Raw genomic sequence first — 14,353 nt, 5'->3', positions numbered from 1 at the left:
TCAGTGTGTGGGTGCATGTGAGTGTAGAATGAGCACTTCCTGGCTGCTTCTTAGCTTCCAGGGATTATTCACACATACACACACGCATATGCATACACACTATCTTTGTGTGTGTACGTTTGTATATTGTGTCTATATCTGTGCATGTATGTGTATATAGCTGTGTGTACTGTGTATTTACAAATGTTTCATATACAGTGATTTATTATGTACCAAACATTGAATCAAATGCCTTACAATACAATGAAGTGGGTTCTCTTATTATCACCTACATTTTACATATAAGAAAACCGCAGTGCAGAGAGAGAAGTAATTTGTCCAGTGTCACTCAGCCAAGCCATGGGTGAGGCCAAGCTTTATCCCTGATGGTCTGATCTTGCTCTTGACACCAGCCTCTGAAAACTACCCAGATGCCTCACATGCCTCAGGGAGGACCCTGTTTTCAACTGAGACCATTAACGCATGTATGGCTGACACAAGGTAGGTGCAGGGGATAGAAGGAGACAGGGTGGGGATGCCGGGGATAGAGAAAAAGATGGAAACTAAGTTCTGTCTTCCCTTCCTTAAGACATTGATTGCCTGCCACATGCAAGATTGGGTCCAGGTGCTGAAGAAACACAGATGTGCTGCATCCTTGACTTGAAGGAGCAGCCCTGGGTTGGAGGGATTCTCTGCAGGCTGCTGTGGTGGAGGGAAGATTTGCACAACTTACTGTTGGCCCTGGGCCCCCTGAGCCATCTTCACACACCCAGGTGAACTTTGGGAAGGTCAGAGCTTTTCAGTTGCAAACCCAAGTGAATTAGAGCAAAACAGATCCCACGTGCTTGACACGTGGAAACTTTCAAAGCCAATGGTTTATAAACTTGCCAAGGGCTGGGGGAGTAAACACATCCCAGAGAACAGTGGAGCACTTCTCTGGCATTGATACACATAAGCAGAAAGCACAGCCTTCCCCGCCGCTTGCCTTAAGATAGTCTTCAGTCTTAGAACCCAGAGGCTTGCTCAAAGCTAATCCACATAAAGTGCTTAGTGTGGTGCCTGGCACATACCAAGCTCTTAATAAATGCTAAGGTCACTATTAGTATTGCTTGTCACAGAATAAACTTAGGATACATCTATAAAACTGTCCATAAGCTTCCTTGCCTTGTGGAAAGTTGTTCCACTCTATTCTAACTTTTCAAAACAAAAATTTATTATACACTTCTTAAGTACTAGCTAGTTTTGTATATTTATATATATTATTTCGTTAAATTATCTCTCAGCCCTCTGAGAAAAGCGCTATTATCATCCATATTTCAGAGGTGAAGAAATCACCAGAGTTTCCATATGTCAATTGTCAGAGATGTTAAGCAACTTGCTTAAGGTTACACAGCCTTAGCAGAAATACTTGTTTGACTCCAAAGCCCACCAACTATGCTGGAATCACTAGAATCCAGGTGGCCTACCTGAACTCGGATTCAGGCATCTGAAGCTGAATAGCTGCTTGTTCTTGCTTTTACCCTCCTGGTAAAAGCAGGCTATGCCTTATCTATCTATCTATCTATCTATCTATCTATCTATCTATCATGGCCCGGCTATGCCACATCTATATTCCATGATGTCCACTGACCAGAGGGTTTCCCTTCTCCAGTCCATACATGTGCCAATAAACAAATATTCAGTAAGCACCAATATGGCTGCTTCTCTCCTATAATCAACACAGGAATTGTTAAGTTTGGAATAAATTACTTTGCCTAACACTTGTATAGGACTTGACTGTTTGCTTTCAAATACTTGGTTTTGCTTCTTGCTCACAACTCTGGGATATAGGAATGATTATTTTCATTTCACAGCTGCAAGAACTGAACTCAAAGAGGAACTGTTGCTTGCCAAAGTTTCACAGATAGAAATGGGGGAGGGGGACCAGAACCAAGCTCTGCTGACACCAAGCCCAGAGTTTGTACCATGACACTGGGCTGCTCCCTCGGCACTGGGTTTGGCTGGTGACCTCGACTCTGAGCACCCGTTGCCTCCCACTGTTCCGTTCAGGCCTGTGTAAGAAAGACTCCCAGGCCCCTGGGTTCTCCATAGCCCACACTCGGTTCCGCTTCTCTTGCCCAGCTGACTCTCCTCCAAGGAGCAGACACGAGACCCGGGTGCCCTTTTGTCCTCTGCTCCAGCTCTGGGCGGATCCTCCTCCCATGATGTGGATGATGCTGAGGAGAAAGTGGTAAGGCTTTTAGGAGGAACACTGCTGTTTCACGGAAATGAAAATAGCTGCTGGGTTGTTGCTGAAACTCTGTCCCCGTGGTGGGCTTTCTATTAGCAGGGAAGGGGGTCAGGCTGGGGAGGCTGGCGCTCTGGTTGGGGGAGGGCGTCAGAGGGACAACTGAGCGTACCCCAGAGTCAGGCACCCCGCGGTCTCCCAGGCCGGGGCCTGAGCCTTGCTAGCAGGGCGGACAGCCAGGGCGGGCGCTAGTTTTCTTGGGCATGGTGGAGGATGCCTTTCACCAAAGGAAGCTGCCGAGGGGAGACGGATCTGCTCTCACCTTTTGGGCTTTTGGGGAATCCAAGGCAGAAAAATCTCAGTGAGGCACAGGAAGGAAACTTTTGCAAAATGTGCTGCTGCCGCTCATCAGCAGAGGATAGTGGGCGGTTTGAAGCTGTTTTCTAGAAGTGTTCAAGTGGCTGGGGCCCTGGCGACCCGGGTCAGCCTCTCTGGGACAGCCCGGGTGGGTCTGAAAGCCAGAGCTCCCCCGCGTGTGTGGGAGCAGAGCCCAAGCTGCGGAAACCACCGGGCGCTGGGTTGTTTTTGGAAGGCTCCGACACCGATCAGCCAAACTGATATCCCTTATATTGTGTGAAAACATTGGCTTCCAGGCTGGGACTCCAGCCTTTCCGCCTAGAGCAGATTTTGCCTTTGGGTAGGTGGTGGTGTTCCTGGGGAAGGGGCCCTCCTCTTACCGGACACCCAGGAGAGCAACCTATATGGAAGTGAGGGCCTCAGCCTCCGGGCTCCCTCAGAGGGTCCTCCCTTTTGGCGGCCCAGGGGAGCCAAAGACATTTTTTAGATGTCCCAATGTCTTACAGTGCTGCGGGCAGCACTCCAGGACCCTCTTTGTTGGTGTAGCTGCTCACAAGCCAGCCTTCCTGATGGGGAGCTTCCTGAAGGCCTCCCTCTCCACTCCTCTCTCCCCACATCCCAGGTCCAAAGTCCAGTTCTAAGAGAAAGAAAGGCACCCAGAAACTGTTTGTAGGGGCACCTTGGATAGGTGAGGCCACTGGCATTGGACCCCAGTAAAAAGTCACAGACATAGATCACTGGGAGGGCTCCCTCCCGAGCCCTTTATCTCACCGAGAATCTCAGCACAGAATGTTCTAGCTGGTGTTTCTTGAACATAAATCTTTATTCCAACTGCAGTGGCTTTGACAGAAAAAAACAGGGCACATTTCATCATGCTTCTACCCTAATCAAATGGTTCTCATGCCAAAGCTCCCTACAGTTCTAATTTGCCCTATTTGGATGGGGTTGGGGGTGGGGCCGGACAGCGAGAGTTACAGAGGGAATGAATAAGACCATTTGCTCTTTTCTCGGATGGACAATTTGGGCCTGTTCTCTTGAAAACCAGTGTAGGCATTTCTTCCTCGGGGGGAGACAGGACGGATAGGAGGGGAAAATGTCTGTCTTACTGTAAGTGCTCTGTCTGGGGGGAAATTGTGGCTTCAGGGAAAATACGAAATGAAAGTTGCAGGGGAAGGGGGCTGTGTGAGGCTAGGTGGAGCCCTGCTCCAGGCTGAACCCTGGAGTCCCTCTGTCACCTTCACTCCTGTCTAAGATGCTCTGGATGGAATCAGTGTTGATGAACACAGTCACAAAGCTCCACGAGAACCACCCAGGTTGCTAAGTTTCCTGGAGGCTGGAGCGTGCTGGTAAAGATGAGAGATCACACCTTCCTCCTCCTGCTGCTTGTCCTCCCCTCCCCTTCGTCACACCCTCCTCTGGCCTTCCCTTTTTCCTCCTTGTTTCATTTCCCCTGTTGGGGAGAAGCAGAAAGCCGTGGTTCCCTGCCGGCCCGCTTGTCCTCCACATCTCCCGGTTCAGTTGGTTCTCACTCCATTGACTTAGTCCTTCTGCCCCACCCTCTTCTCTGCAGGTCTCACGGCCCCAGTCACCTTTGGTCACTTATGGAAATCATCCAATTAAGAGTAAAAAAGTTTTCAGAAGTTCTTTCCCATCTCTGGCTTCCTTGGCTGTGGGCCGATGTTGGGGCCCCTGGAAGTTGCTACTGTGGCTGTTAGTAGGTTGTAAGAGTGTCGAAGGCACTAATGTTTTCTTGGGGTAATGAAGTCTTTCTGCAGGAGGCTGCTGAGGGATACACCGAGGAGTGGCCATGAGTACTAAGGCCGGCTGAACATGAAACCAGATCTACTTTGACAGGCCTCGTGAGATTACTCTGTTACAACTCTTCTAGACAGCACATCTTCCCCTACAAATGAGCAGCGCGCAGATCTTTGGTGCAAGCCTTGTCCTATCTATCGAGTGCCCCCAGGACAGAGACTGTGCCTCTGAGGCCAGGGCAGCCCCGTGCCCAGTGGTGATCTGCCTCCTGATAAAGCTCCACTAACTCCCCCAAGGGAGTGACCAGAGCCCATGCTTCCAGGCAGTGGGCAGGTAATCCAATGATTAGGTAGCTTTGGCTCTGGAATGTAGAACAAAATTGCAATCCAGCAGGCTTCCTTTGCTAATCATGCCTGACTTAGGCTAGTATCTGAAACCAGTTAGCCTTTCCTGAAGTTGCAGCACTGGCTGGGGGTAGGGTAAGGGTTACAGGTGGGCCTTAGAAGGAGCCAGGGAGTACTTTGGACAATTCGGACAATGCCCCCTGCGTCTTCCTGAGACTTGCAGATGATTTTACTGAGAAAAATAACCAGTGTCAGCACACAGGATGCTTCCAAAAATTTAATAAATAATGATTCTTTAAAACTGTATAAACTATAAATTAACCATGCAGTCCTTATAATTTAAAATAATTTACAGGTTGAGGTAGGGAGGGGCCCAGGAGACTGTGGAAGGGGCAGGGGAGGGAGTGTGTCAGCAGGTCAGGCTCTTCTCACAGCCTTCCTGCTGAGCACACACACACAGGCCGTGTCGATCCGGATAAATCGCCAGGCAGCCTGCTTGCCATCCATGGTCAGCGCCTTGACAAAGGTGTGAGTCGTGGTACAATATGAGTTCCAATGCTTTGAGTCAATGCCCCGGCACCCGCTGTCAACGGGATTTGGGTCCCGGCACTTGGTCTCAAAAAAGTACTGTTTGAATACACTGTTGTTAATGTTCACTTCTCCCAACACCATCACCTCCTTGCCCTTGATGTCTGTGGCGGTGGTCTTATCCCCAACCCACACGCTGACGCTGTCACACACCGAGAACTCGCCCCTGTGGAAGATGGGGTGGGACGACGACCGCTTGCTCCTGTGAGTCCTGTTGAAGGGGGCAGCACCACCGACCTCAAAGTCCAGATCCTGAGTGTCTGCAGCTTCAGGTGGGGGCTGGGTGCTAAACAGCACACGGGGTGAACGGAGTCGTCGCTTTTTAAACAGCTTGGGGTCCACAGTAATGTTGCGGGTCTGCCCTGCCACTCGTGCAGCTATCGCCACTGCCGGGGCGCTGCGGACTCTGCGAAGGGCCGTGTCAAGGGAATGCTGAAGTTTAGTCCAGTGGGCTTGGGGGATGGTGTGTCCTGCAGGGACATTGCTCTCTGAGTGTGGTTCTGCCTGTATGCCGATCAGAAAAGCTGTGATCAGAGTGTAGAACAACATGGACATTACGCTATGCACCTGGAATGAAAAAGAAATGAGGGTGACTCCATGGAGTACTAAATGCAGTCAAAAGGCAGTTTCTGGGTCCCTCAGAGTTGACCTCCCACGGGGATCACAAAGAGATTTCATTCAAACTGGGGCACTTCTGAGAGGGAAAGGGTGTGCTAGCAATGGTTACACCGGGACAACAGGCATATGCCGGGCTGACTCAGGCAGTATGGATGTGTGATCTCCCCATCCAGGCTTCTCCAGGAAGGGACAGAGCCCCTGGAATTTTGCCCAGTAGTTCAGTATGAGCTTGGAAATATCAAACAGAATCCTTTGAGTTCTCTGACGCTTAAGGAGGCTGAGGGAGGTGGTAAGTGTCCATGTGGGTACCAGGGAGGCCGGTGGGGAGAGTTTGACACTTCTCCCTGGCACTTGTGCCTTGATGTGATGGTGCTGTCCTGCTCAGCAGTTCTGAATCCTCTGGGAAGGCACTGGGGAGATCTGCTGGGGACATGTCTTGAAGCCTCAGCACTGGGTACCCCCTTTCAGACAGTGCACTGGGTCAGCTCTAAGATCTGGTGACTCGGAGCACTTGTTATGAATTCACAAAGCATCATGTTTGGCAAAAACCTTGTGGCTCTGGGACCAACTTAGTCCAGGCACCTCTTCAGACACCACCCCACATATATAACTGTGGACCACATAATAGTTCCTCTTTGTGTGATGTTTTTAAAATGTGTTCACTTCTATCTTTTCATGAGTCTGTGAGTTCGATTAGGATTTATCATATTTATTTCACATATAAGGAAACTGATTCACAGAAAATGAACTAACACTAAAGCATTGAAGTCACAAACGAAAACTGAACCAGAAATAGAATCCAAAGTTGACCCATTACTAAGCTAGTCTGTCCTTCCATCCACCCTTCCTTCTTTTCTCCCTCCCTTTCTCTTTCACTCTTAAACATGTCTTTTCTTTTTATTATTTGTTCTTATGTGACTATAGATCAAATGGTATGGATCTATCTGTCCCCAAGAGGACTCCATACTGCACTGCAGTTACCCCACAAATAATCCCCCCACTTGGTCAAGTAGTTGTAGAATTAGTTCTGCTCCTAAAGGGCCTCTCACTGGCCTCTGTGGCTCTCCTGTGCATACTTGTAGATGTGTAGCAAACATCAGCTCCTCTGTAAACTTCCATAGATCTTCTTGGTTGGATTAGAAATATCACCTGTAAGAGTGTTCTGCAAACTTCCAATTCTCTCCTTTCTCCCATCTCTCCTTCCCACTCTCATGGGTCATTCTACTTCCTTTCCACACAGATACCACCTAGTCCTTGAAGCCTTTTCAGACCACTCTGATCAAAAATGATATCTTTCCATTCTGCACTTCAGAATAGCATAATAGTATGTGCATATGTGTATGTGCATGTGTGTGTGTGTGTGTGTGGTCTGGCATGTAGTAGGTACTCAAAAAATTTAAGGAGAATGAATGAAAGAATGAATGGGAGTGGCAACAGAAGCTCGCCATCTGCCTTCTTTCCATCACAGTGCGTGGTTTCTTTTGGCCTTTGTGCATATGGCTACACACTGCTTTTCTAATCTGTTTTAAGGCAACACATTCTTCTCCTCCATACTGTGCTTTTATTCGGCTGGAAATAGACAGCTCTTTGGTGAGACACCAAGAAGGAAATCACCAAATTTTTTTCTCTTTGGTTTCTTTGAAGAATGCTTCTGTTTGCTCCAGTTCTCCAGCTGACCATGCAAAGGAGGCAATGGCATATCTGGGGTTTTGACCATTACCAGATCTGTTGGCTAATGGTCTTGCAGATAAATGTCTGGACAACTGTTAGAGGACTGAATATTCAGTTGGCAGCAAATCTAAACCCTTTACTTTTGCTCCTTTTCATGTTTCATTTCTTTGTTCTTCTCGGTATATAATATCTCTTATCAGATAGATTAAAGGAGAAGAAAGAAAACTGAAATTCATCCCCTTATATCCAAATTCGTAACACTTGTTAGAATTTTGAGGGGAAAATGAAAATAACTAAATAAAAAGGTTTCGATGGACATAAGGGACATAATTCTCCCTATTCCCCATTACCCGAAGTTCCCACTTCATTCATGGTCTCCCCTTTGGTGGGCTCATCCTCTTCTAAGGAGCCCATTGAAATTTCTGTGCAATCGACTCCCATACCTGAATCTCTAATCAACTAGTCTTTTGAAGCTAGTTCTGCCTTCCAGCTTCTTGAGGGCAATTCTCCATAGATACTGGCATTTTAAATGCAAGACATCCAAAACGAAAATCTCCATACTCATAATCCTAATTAGGACCATCTTCTCCCCATCTTCCTTCTCTGCATACAACAGCAACAGACCCATTTTGGATCATTTGATTATTAGTTTCACAGCTACCATCTCTTTTGATCCTCTCTCCTCATCTCCCTAAACATGCTGCTTCACAGTTTCCTTTTTCTGTTACTGGAACCATCATTCATTCATCCATTAGCTCTATACCTCTGCTTATCCCTCTGCTTTTTCATCCCTGACCTCCAACCAGCCTTTTTGGTGCTGTTTTGGTAGCATTCTCTTGAAACTGTATTTTCCCTTCCATTCTCATCTCTGGGCCCCTAGTTCAGGTCATGGGAACAGTCTCCCACCTGATGTCCTGGACCCTCATCTCTCTTCTTCCAATGCCTTCTATCCCTGGTCGCCCCATTTAGCGTCTTAAAACCTGCTCTGATTTATATCACCCTGCTCAAAGGAACTGGTGCCAAGTCCCTTGTCTATAAGCCAGTAGGGACTGCTCTGCCTGGCAATGGGATCCTGCCTCCTTCTACTCCCCTCACATAGTTTGCATTCCGGGCGCACAAAACTCCTGGGGGCAGTTCCTGCTTGGGCTTCCCCACCACTGCCCTTTTTCAGACTCTTCCCTTCCAGGTATGCTCCCCTACCCTCCCAGGGCCTTTTCTGCTCTCCACCTCTGCTGGTGGAATCCTCCTGTTGTCCTTCAACAACTTCAATGCTGCCTCCCCTGGGGAACTTTTTCTAATTCCGAGACAAACTACCTTCTCTATCTCTCTCTCTCTCTGTCTCTTTTTGTTTTGTTTTTGAGACGGAGTCTCACTCTGTCGCCCAGGCTGAAGTGCACTGGCTCGATCTCAGCTCGTTGCAGCCTCCGCCTCCCGGATTCAAACAAGTCTCCTGCCTCAGCCTCCTGAGTAGCTGGGACTACAGGCACACACCGCCACACCTGGCTAATTTTTGTATTTTTTGTAGAGGTGGGGTCTCACCATGTTGGCCAGGATGGTCTTGATCTCTGACCTCGTGATCCGCCCCCCTCGGCCTCCCAAAGTGTTGGGATTACTGGTGTGAGCCACGATGCCCGGCACCTTCTTTATCTCTTAAAGCCTTCCCTTTATATTCTCTTAGGGCAGTTGTATTCTTATCCTCCCTTCTAGAGGACAAACTCCCTGTAGGCAGCAAAGTGTCCTACTCATCTTTGTTGCCTCCAGGTGACCTAGAACTCCCAGGTAACTCCACCTCTAAGAACCTGTGAGTACGTAGACAAGTCTCCTGCCTCCAGTGTTCCTTAATTCTCCATCTGTGTGAGGATGTTTAAGGTATCTTCCAACTATTATATTCTTTCATTTTAGGCACTTACGAAGTTTTCTACTCTGCCTTGCATCTGCTGGTTTGACTGAACTGACTTCACAAAGTTCCTAAACTCTAACACTGCTTTTCCACTCATAGTCAAGATACCAAATGGTATCACATTTAATCACAATGGAGATTTGTATCACAGGCAGATTGTTTCATTAAGACTTGACTATGTCTCAAATATATCTCTTATTTAGATTTTAGGTTTAAATATACATTTAAAAAAATATATATTTAATTCACTCATGAGAGTGTGTTCCTATAAACTTTTAAGTTTTTAAACAAAAACTCTCTTTTAAAAAATGATCAGTAGATAAAAGAAAAATTGAGTGCATTCTCTATTCTAGTGATATAATGCACCGTTTAGAAAAGAACATTCTTTTTATTTTTGATGTGAACCAGAGGAGACGTTTTATTTATTTATTTTTTTAAAACACCCTTTGAAGCCTTTCTCCTGAACAGATGACAGCCTTCTGTGTGGCTTTACTAAGCAGAGCTCTGCAAGCTGAATGATCAGATGGGGAGGATGCAATTAGGGGCTCACATGAACGAACATGTTCTATTTAATGTGAGAATGCTCTTTAATTGTCCTCCTCCTACTTAGAATGGAAGATCCATGACTAAGAGTGGGGTGGCCCATCGGGATGCCTTTACAACCAGCCACTGATGGGCTGCCCCACTCTCTTGCCCTCTTCTGAACCAGTGGTACATTCTGTGGATTTCCAGTGGTTCACACACTCCAATAATAGGATACATTTCTTGCACTAGGAGAATTATCTTCAAAGATTCTGGCCTCACCTGAATAGGTGATGGAGCTGCTGGACAGAGCTAAGCAACTGGCCCAAATATTTGTGATTAGGAGGGCTGACAGCACTGGGAGGCTTGGCAACCGTGCCTGGGGAGATGTGTTGTAGAAGGGAGTGAGAGAATTCCTGCCTTGGAGAGAGCCATGCCAAGAGCTGCGAGCAATTCTCGGGCTAGAGATGGGATACGTGAACCCGGGTCACTAACAGTTGGCGAGAGACGAAACTCTTGTGGCCAAGGAAATCCAGCCTCCTCCTCCTCCATCTCATTCGCCACATTCTGAGAGTGGGTCAAGGGTCGTTTCTTGTTTTACGCTTGACCTTCACTCTAAATGTTAACTGGCTGCTGTCTTCAGTTGTAAAGGCTCGAATGCTCTTGGGGGTTGGAGTGAGAGGAATTCTGTAGCTCCTCATTTCCCCAGCAAGGTACTTCAGAGGTGTCCTGGGCTGAGCTGAACAGAGAGAGGCATTGACAGAGTAAAATCCAGAGCCTCTGTTAGTATCTCCCAGACAGGATTTATTGGGAGGAGGCATGGCTTGGAAGGTACATCAGAGATTCAAGTCCAGAGGCTCTCAAACTTCAGGGCATCAGAATCACCTGGAGAGTTTGTTACACTACAGACTGCTGTGCCCCATCTCCAGAACGCTCGATTCTGTAGCTCTGGTAGGAGGACACTAAGAATCTACATTTCTCATAAGTTTCCAGATGATGCTGATGCAGTTGGTCTGGGGACCACATTTTGAGAGCCACAAGTCTAGCCTAATTCTTTAACTTTGTAGAAGACGAAAATGAGCCTTGGAGACTTGGGCTTTTGCAGCCAGTGAGTGGCAGGGCCAGTCTATGGACACCTGACTTGAGCTCAGCCTTGCTATCTTTTAGAGGAGAGAGGCCTGAAGCCATATGCACACTGTAACTGATAGGTGCTGGGATGAGTTTACTCATCCCCCAACATCGAAATGAAAATTCCATTCAACAGATTATGTTTTACCTTCCTGATGCCACAAATCCAGATATTAGGGAATATTTAGATATTGAATTGTTTCATATCTGCTTTGTTGGGTTTCTGGGCATCATGTAGACTTGATCCAAAAGCACTTAAAATGCCCATGATAGAAACATGCAACCAGAAAGCACTAGCAGGTACCGGCACCTGTGGGGTCATTGGGCTCTTGGAGGGCAGGTGTACTGGATACATGAATGGGAACCAAACCAACTGATCTGAATTCTTAGAGACATACTTTGACATGAACGAGCTGAGATAATAATAATTATTTATTGGGTATAATTTTCTAATTAACCATTACACAAACCTGGGAGGTTGGCCATATCATTCCTGTGTTAACAATGAGAAGCCAGAGATGTAGTAAGATTAAGTAATTGCATCACAGGTACACACCAAACAGAAATGGAACTCAGAGCCAGACCTCCTGTGTGCAGATCTGGAACTCTTCCACACCCCTCCACTCCACTAGCCAAGGGCACAAAGAGTGGCTATGAACCTTCCATTTCACAAGTTCCCTGCTCAGTCGGACCAGAGAGTTGTGTGGAGGGTCTGATTGACACTATCTATTCGAGGTCCTGTGTTTGGTGACTTTAGACCCTTGATGCAGCTCAGACTCCTGATATGTCCCTGGGGGCCATGGGGCCAACCTGAGGGCACAAAAGATTTCCTCGCCTGGGCTAGGCAGGCTGCATTTGCTGCATCACTGAGAGCTTCTCCAGGCCCTTGCTGCTCAGCAGTTCAATCTGACTTGCCCTCTCAGGTTCTGTCACTTGGGACCCCTGCTTCTGGCAGCTGCAGAGGCAGGACCTTGGCAAGGCCAAGGCCCCTTAGGCACTTACCTCAGTGTGGCCAGGATAGAAAGCTGCTCCCTTGGTAAAACTGTTATTGGGTCCGGACGCTGAGCTGAGCTTGGGTCCAGCATGCCATCCAGCCCCTTGGACTGCACGACCACTGACCAAAACTCTGTGGAGGGGGAGAGCTGGCATTAGACTGGTACCTCACCACATTCCCTGTGCCCTACACAGTGGGGAGGCATGTGCCAATAGGACAAATTCCATTTCCTTGAGTTCTGGGATTTTACCAGCATCAAGGCCCAGGAAGGAGCTAGAATTTGGCTACCAAAATTTACCGGGGCCTGGCCTCTCATGGTCCTGTAGTGGCACCTGCCTCTCACTCTTGCGCCATACCTTTTGGTTTCAGCCTGGACACCGTCCATGGCTGATCTTGCACCTAGTGCAGGTGTTTCTAGACACATGCCAAAGTCTTGCCCTAGCAGATCCCTAATCTGGCATCAAAATGGAAATTGTTCAGTACCTTACACGTGCAGACATAGTAGATCCAACTCCGAACCAGCCTAAAACACATTATACAGATGCAAAATCCCTGACAATCCAGAGCAAGTTGGTGCTTTGATAAAAATGCAGATGAGTAATGGTGACAAATAAGACAGACTGATCATTTGAGAGACAGTGTGGAGCTCTCACAGAATCAGACAGAAATCTCAGAGTACCACAATGAAAGGCAGGTTTTAAGATTGGAAGCTATGGAGCTGATACAATTTAAAAAAATCAATTTTAGGCTGTAGTTTCTAGAAACAAAGTAAGTTTTCTATTCTCCTCTCACCTCTATAACCTAATCTATGTAGGCGATTCATTCATTCACAATATTTTCTGGGCACCGACTATGTGCCAAGCACCGTTTCTGGTGTTGAGCAGGAGTAAATAAGACAAACAAGGCCTCTGCTCTCAGGGGTCTTACAGTCTTGTGTAAATAAGCAAGATATCTCCAGATTCGTTATATGCCATGAAGGCAATTACAGGGTCTGATGATAGAGGGCAACTGCAGGAGGTATCGAGGGGCTACTGTAGATGGGACATTCAGCGAGGAGTTCTCTGAGGAGATGGCCTTCAAGCTGAGACCTGGAGGTTGAGAAGGAATGAGGGAGAGAACATTCCAGGCAGCAGGAACAAGTGCAAAGGCCCTGAGATAGAAACAAGACAAAGGTTCTGAGCATGAAGGAATGAGATCTAGAAAATGAGCTGGAGAGCCAGAAAGAGCCAGGTCTACAGAGACACAGCAAGGAGTTATGGTTTTATCCTCAGGACATTAGGAAGGGAGTGGAGGGCTTTGAACAGGAGGGTGATATTTATGGATAAATGAATGAATGATTATGTCTATGACAGAATTTGTTGTAGGGTGGAGAAACCCTCCCAATAAAGTTCTAGAATGACATCTTAACCTTCCTGTCCATATTCTCTTTTCAACTCCAAAAAATTCCTCTCCCTGGGATATCTTTGTCCAGCGTGGATCCCCACCACATATCTTCATCCAACTCCCTCTCAGCTTGTGCTATGAAAGCAAATGTCAGAGAAGCCACTACGGCTCCCCCAACTCCAACCATGAAGAGTAGCTGGAGAACAGGGGAGGTAGCAAGGGCCTCTGAAGTGGTCTTCAAGCCACTAGAAATCATGAAATTAAGCCCTGGGATGTCTCCATTCTTCTTCCTTTCCCATCCTGCTCAAAATAGTCTTCTTGCCCCAGAAAGAACCAGAAAAACCTTTCAATACTCAATTGGGATTGAAGGCTAGTGATGAAAATGCGTACTCAGACACTCTTTAAAAGGTTACTTTCTGTGATGAAGAACATTTTCATGCTCTCCCAGGGTTGGACTTAGCATGGGAGAGGGAGAATGGCATGTCCCCAGGGTAAGAGGTGGACATTATCTGGTCCCATTAGTCATGGGAAGACGGTTTCATCTAGTCCATAAACCCTTCATCTGGGTGTTTGGCTAAACCTGAAAGGTTGCAGGCTGGAACCCACACACCTGCATTCTGATTCAGTTCACTCTGAGCTTTCTCCTCTATAGAAGGAGATACAGTTCATCTCTGAGCTTTCTCCTCTATAGGATGAGAAGCTGGCACAGACGAGAGCTAAGGTCCCCTTTGGCTCTGATCATCTGAGATTCCATGACTTTGAATGTTTTCCAGGCTGCATTGTTACTAGATCCTTAAGTAGTGCTTTCTCTCACCCCAAAATTGGGATTCATTTATTTCATTGATTAAACACTTAAACTTACAGGTCCTGTGCTGGCCACTGTGTTA

General features: G+C 47.2%; 1 protein-coding gene across 3 annotated transcripts in view; it reads right to left on the bottom strand.

Annotated features, from left to right (window-relative positions):
* Positions 1-4,926: 4,926 nt before the first annotated feature.
* Positions 4,927-14,353, bottom strand: part of NGF (nerve growth factor) — a 50,819-nt gene continuing 41,392 nt past the window's right edge. For 2 of the 3 annotated variants that reach the window (XM_033197773.1, XM_033197771.1), the window contains exons 2-3: positions 12,092-12,215; positions 4,927-5,817 (exon numbers count right to left, since the gene is read on the bottom strand). In XM_033197773.1, coding sequence (XP_033053664.1) covers positions 5,080-5,805 — 726 coding nt within the window. In that variant the 5' untranslated portion in view covers positions 5,806-5,817; positions 12,092-12,215 and the 3' untranslated portion in view covers positions 4,927-5,079. The remainder of the gene's footprint in view (positions 5,818-12,091; positions 12,216-14,353) is intronic. The other variant, XM_033197772.1, reaches the window with a different exon arrangement.

This window comes from Trachypithecus francoisi, unplaced genomic scaffold (assembly GCF_009764315.1).
Source record: "Trachypithecus francoisi isolate TF-2019V2 unplaced genomic scaffold, Tfra_2.0 Lachesis_group5, whole genome shotgun sequence".
In the NCBI taxonomy this organism is placed as follows: Eukaryota; Metazoa; Chordata; class Mammalia; order Primates; family Cercopithecidae; genus Trachypithecus; species Trachypithecus francoisi.
The sequence above is the reverse complement of the archived record's forward strand: the minus strand, read 5'-3'. Positions and strand labels throughout refer to the sequence as shown.